Genomic DNA, 16,676 nt, shown 5'->3' with positions numbered 1-16,676 from the left:
TGTACCAAGATAGAACAGAAACCTTTAAAGTTTTTCACTTCTGCATGCAGCATCTCTGACCTTTAAGTAGGTAGGATAAGGAGTCTGTATGCTGTTAGCAGGAAAATTCAGCTATTTGTTCTTTTCTTGTGCATCTTAGGAGCTAGGCCTCTAAGGCAGCAGCATTGTTGTAAAGGCAGATGTACCATTTACACCACTGGTATTGTTGAAAGTCTGGGACATAATCCAAAGTATATTTATCTCAGCAACACAGTTCATACATTTATCTCAGCAATGCAGTTCACATTGGAAGAGCATTAAAGACAAAATCTCATTTTGTCAAAAAAAAAATCTTGTTGATTTTCATGAAGTTTGTTCTACAAATTTAAGTCTTAAGCAGAGTCCCTTAAGTTCCTTGTGACACTGCAGCTGTCATACAAGTAGACTCACAGATGTGGTGTCTTTGTTCTGCCCAGCTGTCTTCACAAAACAACATGGAAGCAGTCACCAGAGACCCTGTTAGAGCTTCCTGAAGTTGTACAGGTGTATTTTTTGCTCTTTGCCCTTTTTAAACTTTGCTAGATGTTTATACACATAGTAGATACTAAGCCCTAAAAAATCCTGTCTATAGCCATGCAAAAGGACCTACATTGACTGCTCCCATGAAATTCTTGGGCACAAGGATGGTTTGTGCACCTGAACTGCCCTATGAGAATGGGTTAAATTAGGCAAATTACCACTATTCTCATGCTTGGAGTTCTTGCCAGATACTCAACAAGCATGCCTAAAATACTGAGCTGTTGTAAATTACTCTGAGATAGTTTGAGTATTTTCTGTTACTGAGCACAACCCTTGGCTTTGAAATAAATACTTAATGAGCCAAATTTGTGCCAAATTGAAAACACTTGAATTTGTACTTTGAACAGATGTCTGTATGTTAAGCAGAACTAGTAGCTGAAAAAACACAAGAGAGGGGATTAACAGAACAAGTGAAGTTCCACAAGCATCTAAAATGCTGAGAGGAGTGCAGTTAATATTTTCAGGTATTTATTCATTATAGTTTTGGCTTGGTTGAGAGGTGTTTTTGAAGAAAGGAGAGCAGAGGGAGACAAGAGGGGAAAGGGAAGACTAAACTGACTTGCTTCAGACGTTATTCCTAACTCAGGAATATGTGCACAAACACATTATCAGCATTTGGCATGATCACAGGCATATGAAGTTCTTTATCTCCTTTAAACTTTGAACCTAGCTATCAGTACTTAGATGCTTCTGTTTATACTGTTCTGGTTTAGGTGGTACAGGTTTTAATTTTTTAATCCATTTGAGAAACCATTTTTACCAGCTGTTAACTTTTTCAAAGACTTCACAGTTTTGGTGAAACACAGAAAACTTGTGTCCAGCTGTGTCATTACTTAGGTAATGACTTTAAATTGCTTAGCAAGCTTTTTATCTTAAAGTATGTTTTTTATATACACACACACACACATAACACTATTTTGTACGTGCAAAGTTCATGTCAAGAATACTAGATTAGTTTTATATTGGGGAATGGAATGTTGCCTTAGAGAATAAAATAGGCCTAACATCCATATGCTTTGAGTGGTGTAGAAATTTAGTTTTTGTGACAGAGTGAGGGATCATTTTTAATGAGATATAAGACAGTGGGTAATGTGACGACGAGTAGCTTTGTTATGGGTATCCTGCAAGGGAAAGCCAACATTGGTTTATTTCCAGGTATAGCAAAAATGAAGCAGCTGCTTATGCAAAGTAGGATAATGTCAACACAAATCCTGAGAAGACTAAAAAAATAGGAACTACTGTCACTAAGGGATGTGACAAAACTCTTGAGTAGAGGCAGAACTGCATCTTCCATATGGAGGAATTATAGCATAGGTATTTTGGCAGTGCTAGTTGTTCAGATTTAATGTTACAAGGCAGCTGTGTAAAACATACTCAGAGATAGTCCTGAATAAACCAAAGAACCCTCTGACACTTGTTATGGCAGTTTCAAAGACTCCTTGCTGTGTGCCGAGGACAAATATTTGTCTAACTGTATTTATCCATTTACTTTGTATGAGATTAAAGCAGTTTGTGTAAAGCACGTGCTGAGAGTGGGTGACCTGGATTAAATCAATTCATTAGCTATTCCCTTTAGCTGGCCCAGTAAAATGTCTCTCTCCCTTACAGCAAACAGCTTGTGTTTATTCCAGCCTGCAAAAGAGAAGGCTTCGGGGTGACCTAATTGCAGCCTTCCAGTACCTGTAGGAAACTTACAGGAAAGGTGGCACAAGACTATTTATATAGTGACAGGGGTGAAGGGAATGGTATCCAAGTGACAGAGGGTATGTTTTCGATTAGATATTAGGAAAAATTCCATACTGTGAGGGTGAGGAGGAGGCCCGGAGCAGTTGTGGATATCTCATCTCTGGAAGTGGTCAAGGCCAGGCCGGATGGGGCTTTGAGCGAGCTGGTCTAGTCGAAGGTGTCCCTGTCCACGGTAGGGTGGGTTGAAACTGGATGGTCTTCAAGGTCCCTTTCCGACCCAAACCATTCGTGATTCTGCGGTTTTCTGTGGGTGCAAATAAAGCCTGCGCAGAGCGGGTACCGGCAGGAGCGCCCGGCCGGGGCGGCGGGAATGCCTCACCCGGCTGCAGGGGACCGCAGGGAGCGCGGCGGGCGGGCCGAGTGTGCGGGAGCCAGCCCCGGTGCGGGAACGCCGCCAGCCCGGGGAGGCGGGCTGGGAAGGGAATGTGCCCCGAGTGTGCCGGGAGCCACCGCCGGTGCGGTGCGGGAACGCCGCCAGCCCGGGGAGGCGGGCTGCGGAAGGGAATGTGCCCGCGGCGGGCGGGGCTCGGGGCCGGGCCGCGCCCCTTCCGGCGGCCGCTGCCGGAACCGCGGACCGGAGGGGGCGGACGGGCCCGGGACACCGCCTGGCCTTGCGCTGCCGCTGCCGCTCCCGTCTCGTCCCGTCCCGTCCCCTCATGGCGCTGGAGCGGACGGGCACCGGCCCCTCCCGCCGCCCGCTCCGGCCTCCCCCGCCCCCGTCTCCTGTGGGCTCGCCGCTCCCGGCGGGGATGTGAGAGGGGCCGCGGCCGCAGGTACCGGCGGGGAGAGGCGGGGAAGGGCCCGGCCGGCCCCTCGGGGCGGGGGAAGGCGGGGCTGCTTCCCGCGGAGCGCTCAGTGCAGGGCCCGGGGCGCCGGGCGCTGCGGGTGAGGAGCGGGGGGCCGGGGGCGCGGGGCTCCGGGCCTTGGGTCTGCCTGTACTGGGAAACCTGTGGTTTGGTCTGAGAAGGCCGAGACTAAAAGCTCTAAATCGGGCTGTTCGCGGGGTTCTCCCACCGGGCAGAGTGGGAGAGAGTCCAGGGTCCGGATCCAGGTGTATCCAGGTAGAGTGTGCTGGGTGTGCCTGTGCTCCGGAGCCGCTGTGCCCCGTGTTGGCGAGTGCGTGTGGTGAGCCAGGGAGCTAAACCGGTTCATCTTCGTTTGGACCAGGGTTGAATTATCTGAGGCTGAGGCTTGTGCAGTCTACTTCCAGAGCACCTTCAGCAGGAACTCAGAGCCCTGGTGCATCACTTTGGCGTGGAAAAAGTAATCGTAGCTTCGCCTTGTAGTTCAGTGTTGTCTTAAGCTGACCAGGGGAGGTTTAGGTTGGATATTGGAGGAATTTCTTAAGAGACAGGGTGATGAGATATTGGAATGGGCTGAGCAGGGAGGCACCTGGTGGAGTTGCTGTCCTCGGAGCTGTTCATGAAAAGACTGGACGTGGCACTCACTGACAAGGTGGTGGTTGGGTCATAGGTGTGACTCCATCTCACATGCCTTTTCAAGCCTAGTTGATTCTGTGATTCAGAGTGAAGATTTTTGTTCCTTTGTACACTGTGAAGATGTTGCTTGGATCTAACTACTTCGTCCCTGTTTTTTTCCCCAATCTTTTTCAAGCAGTCAACTTTCTCTGTTTCACTACAATGTCATTAACGTTGTTTGTACTGAAAACATGATGAATGTAAGTCGTTGTGGTTCGGTCTTTGATGTGCCTTGTTGTACACAGTTAGGGTTTTTACCCCAGAATATAACAGCTTCACCGATAGAAAATTATTCCATAAGGTTTCATTGGTATCATTGTATTTAGAATTCAGTGTCATACTAGTTCTGCTTTTGTTAAAGTACTTGATTGTCATGATGAAATCCTGGTAACAAGAAGGCAGGTTATAACATGTTATCAGTCGTGTCAAAGGAGTAGCCGTGACTAATGTCTAGATTGGACTTCAACTTCCTGAATTACCTTAAATTTGAAACTGCCCATATTAAATACCAAAGGTGGAACTTCAGTGACCCTGTGCTGGTTATTCCTCCCACTGGAGTCGAGGTACAGCAAAGATGAGGCAAGTCTTATCTTGAATCTATTTTGATAACTTTCCATGAAAACAGTCAATGTAGTATCAGTTACAGAGCACTGTCTGTAGTTTGTATTCAGTTAATGAATAACACTGTTTTAGTGAAGATACTTTTTAACTTTATGTGAAAGTGCTTTAATTAAAGGTCGTTTGTTTATAGAATAACTACAAATAGCTCACGCAAAGAATACGTTTTTTAATGTGGCGTTTTTTGTTTCCTCCTAGGTTCATAAAATGGAGTGCTTGTTGCTTTTGCTTTATAAATAGAAGTCTGCTGTAAAGAATTTCCCCTTAGTTTATCTAAACCTTTTCAAATAGCTTTAGGATAGTTAAGGTATGTTTTGCTTTCTGAGCATGTGATAGTGCCTCTAACATTATATATGTGCATATATATAACATGAATATGATTTTAGCTTGCCTGTGTGTAAATAATTATGAGTGTAAGCTTGGGCAGTCTTTAACTTTGACAGAGCTGGAAAACCGTATCCTGTATTGGGGCAAATGTGCAGTATGAAATTAAACGTATTGTTTCCTAAACGGTGTATACAGAATCTGTAGGTACTGTGTGCATCCATGTTGGCCTTTTAAAGGTGCACATGATTAAGGTTTGAACTCTTATCCTAATACTCTGTTGTGTCTGTCCTTCAATGTTCTCTCTATATCTGTGTAAACAATATGTTTGTGAGTGGATGGAATGTGACTGAGGAAGGCTTGGATTTAATAATTAGGTATATTTGGGGGTTTTAGTAATCTTACTAAGAATATTTCTGTGTTCATACTCCCCACTGCCCCAGCGTTCTGTGTGTCCAAAGGAGGGCTGCAAAGGTGGTGAGGGGAGTAGAGGGGAAGCTGTATGGAGAGCAGCTGAGGGTACTTGGCACTTGGTCAGCCTAGAGAAGAGGACACTGAGGGGAAACCTCATCATGGTCTTCAGTTTCCTGATGAGGGGAAACAGAGGGGCAGGCGCTCTTCTCTCTGATGACCAGTGACAGGACCCAAGGGAATGGCCTGAAGCTGTGTCACAAAGGTTGAGGGTGGTTGGCACTGGAACAGGCTCCCAGGGCAGTGTTCAGAACACCAGCCTGACAGAGTTTAAATCTGTGTGTGTTCAGGCACAGGTGGGTTGCTTGGGCTCTCCTGTGCAAGGTCAGGAGCTGAACTTGATGATCCTTGTGGGTGCCTTTCAACTCAGTGTATTCTGTATAAACATCATCTGAAAACTTGATATTAGTTATCTTGCAATAAAAGTGCCTTAGCACTTTAGTTACAGAATTAAACTGAAAGAATTAGGAAAATATTTCAGTTCAACTTTAATGCAGTACCTTCTAAAGAATATCTTAGATCACAGGTTAGTTTATTCATTTTGTGAAGTGAAAAGTAAAGGGATGAAATAACTATGGCTTCAGGCAAGATGTATCTAAGGAAGATCAAATCTGAAATCACACTGATTTGTTATTCAAGTGTTTCTAAAACGAAAATCCTCTTCCTTTTTAAAGCATAGATGTAGATTATAAAGTCTTGTGTGTCATGCATGAAAATTAAGTCAGCTTGCAATAATGGACATAATTTTTTTGCCAGATTCATAACATGCCAGTTAATGTTATTTTTAAATTCTGTTTTAGAAACCTAACTTCGAAATACTTAAGAAGTGAATGCCTCTGGATTTTGGAACAAAATTGGTATGTATAATGAGCCTTCTACAGGCTCATCACCAAACATTTGGATTTCTGTTTTGTTAGGAAATGTTTATTTCATGTAGTCTTATGCTTTTGGAAAGGAAGAAGGGACCACATAAAAGCCAGCATGACACATAATAGTCAGTGCATGTTTGTTAAAGCAACTTGTTGATTCAACCTCCTTTTCTTCCATGACAAGCTTTATGGCTAGAAAGGCATTAAATAGGTGCTTAATTCCAATGTTAGAAACATAAAACTTCTTCTGGCGCTCTTGTAAATAAGCAGCAATGACAGTAAAATACCACATAACAATTCTAAAGAAGCAGAATAGCTATACCTACAGTATTATTGTCTTGCCAAAGCAGGCTTTTGTTTAAAAGTCTTCCATTATGTCTGAATCTTTGGCTGTTTAATGTTATTGATCTTGCTCAAAAGACAAAAGAAATAATCAATAACATTGGACAGGGAAGGATTGCCAGTGTGTAACCTTGGTTAAATGTTTTCAGGAAACATTTCTAAAAAAAGAGATATTATAATAGGAATAAATGGAAGATATAGCACCCAGGCAGGAGTAATTTGCTATACAAGTGCAGGAGGTTATACTAATAGAGAAGTTGAAAATGAGTCAACAGTAGGTGACTGGAAAAAAAAAGGCAAAAAAGCCCACCTGGCTTGGATGTTTAAAAAGAAATACGGTCTACCATTGTATTGCAGAAATGGTAATAACTCAAGCTAAAGTACCATATGCAGCTTTGGAAATTGCACTTAAAAAGGCTTTTGGAAAAGGACCCAGAAGGTGGCACAGCAGGAGGTGCCAGGCACCTAACCTGCAGAGTAATGTTGATAATGTGGATGCAAAGGTAAAGGAACTTGTATCTTTTTTCCAGCTGTCAGATTTGGTAGTGAAAGTGAACATGATCAGATAATGAGAGTTCCTAATGGCATCATGTTTGTGAAGTTTTCTTTGCAAGTATTTCATGGGAGAAGCTTGGCTGAATTACCTATAATGAGGAGCAGCAGTGAATTATGTAGTACATGGCAAAGGGTTGAAGTAAATGGCCTGTTAAGGCATTTTTTGCTTAATGGCATCATCCTGATCGTAGTTGAAAAGAGCAGGTTTTAGAAAAGATTCTTCAATTTGAATAATTTAGCATTTATTTAGGATATTTCTTTTAAGTTTTAAGACTGTCTACTGAACTCTAGAGGGCTTGTGGCCAAGTAAGCAAAGTTGGAACAATGTACCATATCTGCCTTTCCCAACTCTAATTATTGCTTCCATACAACATACATCTTGTGGAAGTGATACTAATTTTCTTTAACTGGTAACTCCCACATTCTTACTTATGCTTATCTATTTTTAAATGTAAAATATTACTTCTTCTTATTACACCACTCTTAATGTTTCTGAATATTTAGAAAGCTCACTTGCTGCAGTAAATGTAACATCTTTGGAGTACTGTGCTTTTGAAAGAAAAGGACTTCTGAGCAAAGAGGCAAAAAAGTGTTATCCTGTGTTTTAGACCAGAGAGTCTGTATCTTGCTAGCATTTGTGATACATTTGGTTACATCTTGAAAATAAGCAAAAAAACTTCCGGGCTAACCTGGATTTGCTTATCTCCCACAGTTTTTGGGTGGCTTTTTTTTGTTGTTGTTTTTTGGGGGTTTTTTTTTTTTTTTTGCATTCTGATTTTCTCCATTCCTCCCTATCTGATAATCTTCAAATCCAGTTCCCTGTGTGGTCTGTGATTGCACTGTTGCACACTGAGAGATATAACTCATGGCACCAGCACATCCACAGGCAGTTCATTAATGAGTGGCTCATGGAGGCATGGTAGATGTTGTAAGTTCTGTGAATAGGAGAGTCTCAGCCCTTCTTTACTTCTCTGAAATCAGAGCAGGAAACTAATACTCCTCCATAACACTGCTGGTCTTGAGTGGATGAAGTGTTCTATGTGTTAAAATCAGCTGTGAACTTGATTAAAGAACCTTTGCAGAATTACATGACTGCCAGCTTTATTTAACTCCTACATTTTCTGGCTTTTCTCTGTTTATAACCTAGTAGTGGCCCTGGCTGCTGGAATGCAACAGCTTTGGCATGTCCCAAGGCAGAAGCATGAGAGGTGTTATTTATTCCAGAAACTGCTCGTTTCATGGCATTTTCTTTTCTCATGCCCATAGATAATTTTCTTGATTATATTTATGAGCATGCATTAGTTCTTCTTTTATTAAGTCTTAAGGTTAAAGTCTGATTTTCTAGAGTGTAAAAATTCCAGTACCTGGTACTGCTTTGACCTTGCACGTGTCAGTTCTACACATACAAATTATATCTGTGCTGTATACAGAGGGAAGCAGATCTCCTCAGAGGGAAGCTGGGTCCACCATGACTGTGTGACATTTGTCTGCAACTGCAGACATCTGAATAAATCTTAGGTGGAAATAAGCCCAAGCAGAAGTGGGACTGGCTATGTCTGTGAGGACAAATAAATTTGATGGGAAGGGCTAGCAGTAATTTATCAGAATTTTTGTAATTTAATTGGTTGAGATTTGAGTCGTTTAAAAGGTTAACAAAGAGGTTGACAGGGCACTTCCGTGTATTTGGGACATGGGGGAAAGTAGAAATACTAGTTTTGAAGTGTAACATCTTTTTCCTCATTCTTCTGCAATCAGATTCTTCCTCTGCTGCAAAGAAAAACAGCCTGTGCTTCTCCCTTGTTTCTGGAATGCAGTGGGTGGAAGGTGTCAGGATGGGACTAGCTGATGCTCTTTTCCTCTGTCAGTGTAGGTGAAGGTATGCAAGCCAGGGAGAGAAGAAAATGGGGAAAAAAGTGGCTTTGCCAATATGGAGAGCTCTCTTTTAGTAAAAAGCTGCACCAGTAAAAATAACCCCATTAGTAATAGAGCTAAAGTAGCAACTGTTGAAAAAACCAGTAAAGTATAAAGCTTAGCAAAACCAGCCCCTCCTCCCTCAGGTGATGCTGTACCACTGTCACCTTTTACACCAGCTGGAGTGGGGAGAACATTCTTAGCTCCATTACCTGCACAGTATGCCTTACACCTTCTAGAACAGATGGTGGAGAGAACAGTCACAAAAGTCTTGTCTTTTCCTTGCATTAAAAGCTTCTTCAAGGGACTGAAAGTCTTGTTTGAATTCAAAACCAGGACAATATTTTATGCTGTTGGTGAGGTGGCTGGGTTGGGTTTGTCTCACACCCTGATGATTGGTCTTCCTTGGTTTTGTTTGATAGGTAGTTTTGTACCATGCAAGAGTCTAGTTTCTTTTTAGAAGTTGCTAGAAAGAGAAAGTATTCTCTTGTAGATCATTTACTTAGTTTCTCCTACAAAATAAGATATTAAAAATTACTGTGCAAGGATTAAGGGAAGAGGATTTAAGAATTTTGAACTGTGGCTCATGCAGCATTTTGAGCAGTGCTGTGTCGAGTGCTTATTGTTTTCCTTTACTTTTTTACAGTCTAACTGGATGCAAGTAAGAGGACATGTGTTCAGTTTTAATGTTAACCTACCAGTAGTTCTGTTAGGTTTTCCTAGAGGTATAGCAAATTAATCAAAGTTGAAAGCATAAAACTACAGGGAAAAGTAATATTGAAAGGTGCTTCATACAAGTGTAGGAAAGTGTGTAAAATAAATTAACAAAGGCCTTACTTCTTGCCAGATTTTCCTGTTAAAGAGTAATTGCATGTGCATGCATGTGAGGTTTGTTTGTGTTATGAAGATGGCTATATGATTAAACATCCTTCTAATACTTTCTTTCATTTTTCTAGGGAGTTTATATGGAAGAAATGCTGCGACTGTTCTCAAACTCTATTACAGACTGATTTCAACGTAAGTAATTTTTCGATCAGTATCATCAGTTACATGGTGTGCCAGACACAGATTTGCTAATTCAATGAAAAGAAGAATAAATTACATGTTTGTAAAATTTCCCTAAAGATTCTCATAGAATTTTTGTTTGTTTTTATATGCCAGGTCAGAAGCCCCTCCTTCTCTGTGTTCAAACTTGTTACTCATCCTGAGTGCAAGCTTACACATGCTTCAGATTACCTTTTTTGTTTTTTTTTGTTAACCACTCTTAGCAGAGGCCACTTGCAGAAGAACCAGTCACATGAGCTGTTGAGGATTTTCCTATACAGCACCTGTTTCATACCAGCTTAATTCTAACATGTTTATTTTGCTCATGTTTCAGTGTTGCATCATTTTGTGTTGAATATCAGAAGTTCTACTCCTCATTGATCAATGTGACAGTGTTCAGTAGTTTACGAGATGAGCCAAACTCGTGGGAAATATGACTTCTGTATTGGTCTGGTGTTGGCTATGAGTTCCAGCATTTTCATTGGAGGAAGTTTCATCCTGAAAAAGAAAGGTCTCCTCCGGTTAGCCAGGAAAGGCTCCATGAGAGCAGGTAAATACATACATCTTTTAAAAAAATGGCTGGTGTTTAGATTTTGCTGTTTACAGAAGATTACTTCTGTTCATTAGTTCATTAAACTAATGATCTTGTTTTCACTTTTTTGGTTTTTTGTTTCATGTAGATGAAACTTAAAACAGAGAGCTGGTGTGTTTTTTCTGTGGTGTCAGATACCTTTAACTCTGTGTGTGACACATGCTATTTAATGCATATGTAATACCCTCTGGGGACACTTGTCAAAGGATTCCTTTGTATGTCAGTTAAGTCTAAATTGTACTTGCAAATTGAACTTGCAAGCAGCACTCTTTAACTATGTCTGTGCTCCTGATTGAGTGAATTTAAGAGAGTGTTAACCATGTTTGGGTGTCAGAAGATTGTTTTAGAAAACTAGAAATCATCTTCAGTAACTGAATGTGATGAGTAGTGTGCCTCAAGGGTTCATACTGGAAGCAGTGCTATTAAATATCCTCATCAGTGATACAGACAGTGGGATTGACTGAGTGATGGCAGCAGGTTGTGGATCACACCAAGCTTTGGGTGTGCTCTTCTCTTCATGCTCTAGAGAGAAGGAAGTGGTATCCAGAGGGATTGGGATGGGCTTGAGGAGTCGGTCTGTGCAAACCTCATGAGGTTCAACGAGAACCAGAGTAAGGTGCTGCACCTGTGTCAGGGCAACTTCTGGTATCAACACAAGGCTGGGGGATGGACAGATGGAGAGCAGCCCTGCCCAGAAGGGCTTGGGGATGCTGGTGCATGAGAGACCCAGCAGTGTGCACTCAGCCCAGAGAGCCAAACATGTCCAAACCAGATGTGACCAGCAGAGCCAGATTCTGCCCCTCTGCTTTCCTCTGGTGAGACCCCGCCTGCAGTGCTGCATCCAGCTCCAGGATCCCCAACATGGGAAGGACATGGACCTGTTGGAGCAAGTCCAGAGAAGGGCCATGAAAATGATCAGAGGGACAGAACACTTCTGTGAGGACAGACTGACAGAGTTGTGATTGTTCAGCCTAAAGAAAAGGGTCTTGGGACACCTTATAACACCTTCCAGTACCTAAAGTGGGCTATTTTAAAAGAGAGGTTTGTTTAGGCGTTTTGTTTTTTTTTTACCAGGGCCAGTATTGACAGGACAAGGGGCAATAGTTTTAAATTGAAAGAAGATAGATTTAGGTAGGATAGTTGTAGCATCCTCAGATGATTCAGAAGGTTGAGTCTGAATATTTTTATTCAGTACCTGTCATTTTTGCTTCTAAAAAATGGTTGATTTTGAGATACATAATTCATGCACCCTGGTTTGGAATGAGAAAATGTGATGTTTGCACATGTAACCAACCACATAAAAACTATGCACAAATTCTGCAGAGCAGCAGTCCTAGTAAGAGACACATGATCTGGCTTTTCATGTAATTTCAGTGATTTGAAAGAACTGTTTCTCAGGGTAATGCTGACATGATCATCAGTGCCATTTCTAACACAAAAGAAATAAAATAACTGGTTATCAAAGTAGGCTGTAGGAGGCACATCAGAAATTGAAGATGCTTTGATTTCAACCCTTCTACTTAGAGAGCCTAGTATCAAAAGGCTGCTCATGTTTTTAAAGGCATGGGTTGCAAAAATTGTTTTATATCATGGCAGCGTTATTAGTGACAGGGTGTTGATGTTTTTAGTGGAATAGCCAATGTTCTTTCAATTTTAGGTCAAGGTGGTCATGCATACCTTAAGGAATGGCTGTGGTGGGCTGGACTTCTTTCAAGTAAGTATCAAAAGTTATTCATGTAAGTATCAAAAATACATTCTGCATTATATAACTTCAATAAATAACTATGCCACAGATGGCAGCATGGTTACAAAAAAGGGAACAAGATTGGGATTCTATAATACATGGTAATGTTACCTGGAGATTTGATGGATGCAGATCTAATGATTTTAATGTAACTTCTCTCACACCAGAAGTTCTTCCTTTAATGTAACTGTCCTCTTTGTGCAGTGGAACTAGGCAAACATTGGTTTTGTATGCATTCCGGTTTTTGTCTTAGCAGAGAAGTGCTTAGATATATAGGATTTCTTGAAGGGAAGCATATTTTGTTTTCTGATTTTTTCTTTCATTGCTTGAACTCTCAACTTACTGTCTGTATTCAGTAACTATGGCTTTCTGTATGTGCTCTGCTATATCCTGCTATTGCAGATTTCTCCATGCAGAACTTCATGAGTCAAGCTGGCAGGCTGGGGAGCTACAGCACAGACACTAAAATAAAACACCTGTTGATTTGGTAGAATTAATTCTAATACCTGTTTTAGTTCCACAGCCTGGTTTCAAAATGTAATAGTGGGTAAGAGGGGCAGGGGTGTGTTCTGCTATTAATGTTAGCTGAATGCTATCATTAGAATTTTCCATTGTTGCATGTTTGTGTCTACACGAACACTTGTCCTGGATCAGAGGTTTGTTGCATGAGACAGCCTAACTCCTGGCTTTTAATTCCTGTTCCTCTGCAGTGGGAGCTGGAGAAGTAGCGAATTTTGCTGCCTATGCTTTTGCACCAGCTACGTTAGTGACTCCTCTAGGAGCTCTCAGTGTTCTTGTAAGGTAAGAAACACTAACAGAAAGCAGTATGACTTCAGAGAAATGTAAAATACTTCTTTAGAAATATGTCACTGAGCTATGCTGTAATAAATGGGCTTTGTTCTTCACAACAGAGTGCTTATAAACATCGGGAGTAACTTTTAAGTGTCTCCAAATACATAGTGGCTATGATCTAAAAGGGTTCTAGCAATGCATCTACATGTCCATCTATGAAAAGCTGTTGTCTTCTGCATTTCAAAAACATGGTGATCACAGCAGAGGAGTATTTTCATTCCTAAGTAAAGATTTCTGTATTCCTAAAATTATTTTTCTAAGTTCTTAGATATAGCAAAGGGGTTCTAGGCAGAGATGCCAAATATTAACAGGTAGTTCTGTCCACAGGAAGTATCTCAAGGTAGAAAATAGCTATTTTTAAGCTGCAGAATGTGGATGCAAGTACAGTCAAAATGGCCTGTAACTTGATGAGCAAATGAGTATCATTAATCCCATGTTTGTTGGTGCCTTTTTATTTCTTAGTGCCATTCTGTCATCCTTCTTTTTAAATGAAAAACTTAATTTACATGGAAAAATAGGATGTTTGTTAAGTATACTGGGATCAACTGTGATGGTAATTCATGCTCCACAAGAGGAAGAAGTAGAAACTTTGGATGAAATGTCCCACAAACTAGGTGATCCAGGTAAGAAAAATGCTGGCTTGATATGTACACAGCCCATCATTTCTTCATTTTGTAGTCTTGTTACTGCTGCTTTCAAGTTCCAGTAAGATGGCCTGTGTCTGCTTCATGTAGACGTCATCCAAATGAAGTAGAGATTTGAATTCTGTAACATAATTCCATAGGGAACTTTGCATGATGCCAATGAATTTGTCTGGCCTTGAATAAAGTGCCTTGATGGCAACCACTGAGGTGACTTTGTTTAAACAAATGTAGCAGCACAGGTGGATAAACAAAACTTCTATAAATTTTGATTGAAGTGTGTCATATTAAGTGCAACTTTGAGCTGTCCTTTAAATGAAAAGATAAGTGTTGTAATGTCTGCTGAGAAGTCAAGTCATACAGATGAGCTGGTATGCCTGTATGGAAGATGAGGCACTCACAAATGCACATCTGCATTTATTTATACAAAGGCAATTCTCATCTTAAACGTGAGGAAATAGACAGCAAAGAGATTAAAAAGCTATTCTTAAGGAATGACCTGCTAATGAATACAGCAACCTGCCAAAACTTATCTCCTAAGAAATACTCAGATTCAAGCCTGTGTCCAGTGGCATCTACACCTCAGTGAGTCTGGGTGTAAGGCAGTTTAGCAATCTAATTCTGTAGTGATCTTGCCAATAGCCTGTTGAGGGTAATACAGCATACCTGTAAAACATCCTTTGTTTTGGCTAGCTCACTCTAAAATCATCTAAATTGTGATGTTGGAGGAATAATGAGAAACATCCTGAACTCTTCTGTTTAAGCTGAGTCAGTCCCATTGTTAACGAGTGTTTTTCCTGCACCTCAAAGATAAATACCCCTGCTTCTGATAAATAGAATCTGTAAGTAAAATTGTGTCCATTAGTGTCTATAAAAAGATATTTTTTTTTTTTCCCCCAACAACAGGTTTTGTGGTCTTCGCAACGCTCGTTGTCATTGTGTCTTTAATTCTCATATGTGTGGTGGGACCTCGCCATGGACAGACCAACATTCTCGTGTACATAACGATTTGCTCTGTAATAGGAGCCTTATCAGTCTCCTGTGTCAAAGGTCTGGGCATCGCTATAAAGGAACTTTTTGCAGGAAAACCAGTGCTGAAACATCCCTTGTCTTGGATTCTGCTGCTAAGCCTTACTGTCTGTGTGAGCACACAGATCAACTATTTAAACAGGGCTCTGGATATATTCAACACTTCAATAGTGACTCCAATCTATTATGTAATCTTTACAACATCTGTTTTAACTTGTTCTGCCATCCTTTTCAAGGAATGGCAACACATGGCGGCTGATGACATTATTGGCACCTTCAGTGGCTTCCTGACTATTATTGTGGGGATCTTTTTATTGCATGCCTTCAAAGATGTTAACTTCACCCTAGCAAACCTGCCCCTCTCTCTGCGGAAGGATGACAGAGCAGCAAATGGCACCTTGCTGAGCACATATGACAGCTTTAATGATGATGAAGAAAGTTCTGCCTGCCTAGGTGAAATGCAATCCACTGAGAGTCTCTCAGCCAGGAGAAATGGAAGCCTGTCAGCCTTCTGAAAATATCTACGTGTTACTTAAAAAAAGAACAATTCTGTAACCCTGGAATTTTTTTTTCTGCTGTGAAATGTCTGAGCTTGTCTGGAAGTTCATGTACTTTCTAACAGTATGTGTAGACAATCGTTGATTTTTGAGTTCAATTAGTTTGCATAAAGAACACTGAAATGTTTATTTGCCTTATTTTTACTTTAAAAAGTACTAAAATGACCTCAGACCACAATTGGTTTTGTTGCTTAAGTTATGTGTAAATACTTTCATTTCATTCTTCTGTTTTTAAGATGTATTGCACTAATTACAATTTTATCAAAAATAAATGGCTTTATTTCTGCATTGGTGGTAAAAAGGTTGCAGCAAACCTGGATCTTTTGTACTTGTGCCCTGACCATGGAGTGAGTGAGTGTAACCATATTGAAACAGGAGCTGCAGCAACTATTCCTGTTCTAATCTGTAAAAGAGAAAAGGGAAGGCTACAGCCAAGCACAACTGATTCTTTGAAAATAGTGGTTAGGTAAAGCTGTATACAAAACTTGCTGGATTTGCATCAAAAACTCCAATTTTACCAAATCAGACTAACTGGCTGGCAGAAACAGGAAGGCAGGAGTTTGTGCTCTGTGTGGATAGGTGAGCTGGTAGCTCCTGCCATGACAGTTTATGCAGAAGGAAGGATCTGAATTACTAGTAGCCAAAAAAGCTGTTCCCTCTTCTGTAACAAAGGTCAGGTTCTATCTGGGCTGCACCACGCTGCCCTGGCTCTGCAGACCTGTTCCGTGGTCCTGATGTTACAGCTTGAACTCACAGAATTGCTATTTTGTTTGCAGCAGCAGGGGCACTGGCTGCAACACTTGAGTTTTTCAAAACCAATTTACATTGCTTAAAAAAAACAAAACCAAACCAAGGAGAGGTGGGGCAGGTAGGTGGTAATTCACTCCTGTAAAGGCAGAAAATTAAAATTAGGGAAGAAGGTTTGTTTTATAAGAACTTTCTACCATGCAGGTGAAAGTTGGAAATACTTGGGACAGAGACTAATAGTAACTGCTGGATGTTGTCAGGTTTAGTGCCATAGTGTTTAAGAAAAATTAAGATTTTTCCTAGGACAGGAAAAAAACCCCCAAGTTACCACCTGTGAAATAAAATTCTGCTGCCTTTCTTTGGTATGTGTCATAACATATAGGAGGGGCAAAGATGTCAAAGAAGAAAAAGGTTTTTGATAAGAATTGGAAATTAAAAAGTTATACCTTTTGTGCACCTTGCTGCATTTTTCTTTTTAGATAGGAAAGGTTATGCCAGGCAAAGAATATTTAGCTCCTATCAAGTCTATAATCCTTTTAAAAATAATGATGAAAATTTACATTATGAAAATGGGAAGCTAATATCTCATAGGATTAAT

The 16,676-nt window shown here is 40.8% G+C and overlaps 1 protein-coding gene across 8 annotated transcripts; it reads left to right on the top strand.

Moving 5' to 3' along the window:
* Window positions 1–2,837: 2,837 nt before the first annotated feature.
* On the top strand, window positions 2,838–15,619 carry NIPA2 (NIPA magnesium transporter 2). Of its 8 annotated transcripts, none has more exons than XM_056501788.1 (10): window positions 2,847–3,077; window positions 3,922–3,982; window positions 4,599–4,707; window positions 5,996–6,052; window positions 9,829–9,889; window positions 10,251–10,466; window positions 12,166–12,222; window positions 12,963–13,053; window positions 13,567–13,727; window positions 14,652–15,619. In XM_056501788.1, exons 6-10 carry the CDS (start codon window positions 10,328–10,330, stop codon window positions 15,287–15,289), a joined length of 1,086 nt encoding a protein of 361 aa, XP_056357763.1. In that variant the 5' UTR covers window positions 2,847–3,077; window positions 3,922–3,982; window positions 4,599–4,707; window positions 5,996–6,052; window positions 9,829–9,889; window positions 10,251–10,327; the 3' UTR covers window positions 15,290–15,619. The 8 variants fall into 8 exon arrangements, with proteins under 8 accessions (XP_056357717.1, XP_056357763.1, XP_056357709.1 ...); XM_056501778.1 differs by lacking the exon at window positions 2,847–3,077 and adding an exon at window positions 3,196–3,365; XM_056501734.1 differs by lacking the exon at window positions 3,922–3,982.
* The last annotated feature ends 1,057 nt before the right edge of the window (window positions 15,620–16,676 follow it).

Source organism: Oenanthe melanoleuca, chromosome 1 (genome assembly GCF_029582105.1).
Source record: "Oenanthe melanoleuca isolate GR-GAL-2019-014 chromosome 1, OMel1.0, whole genome shotgun sequence".
In the NCBI taxonomy this organism is placed as follows: domain Eukaryota; kingdom Metazoa; phylum Chordata; class Aves; order Passeriformes; family Muscicapidae; genus Oenanthe; species Oenanthe melanoleuca.
Note: the sequence above shows the minus strand (reverse complement) of the source record. Positions and strands in the feature narration are given on the sequence as shown.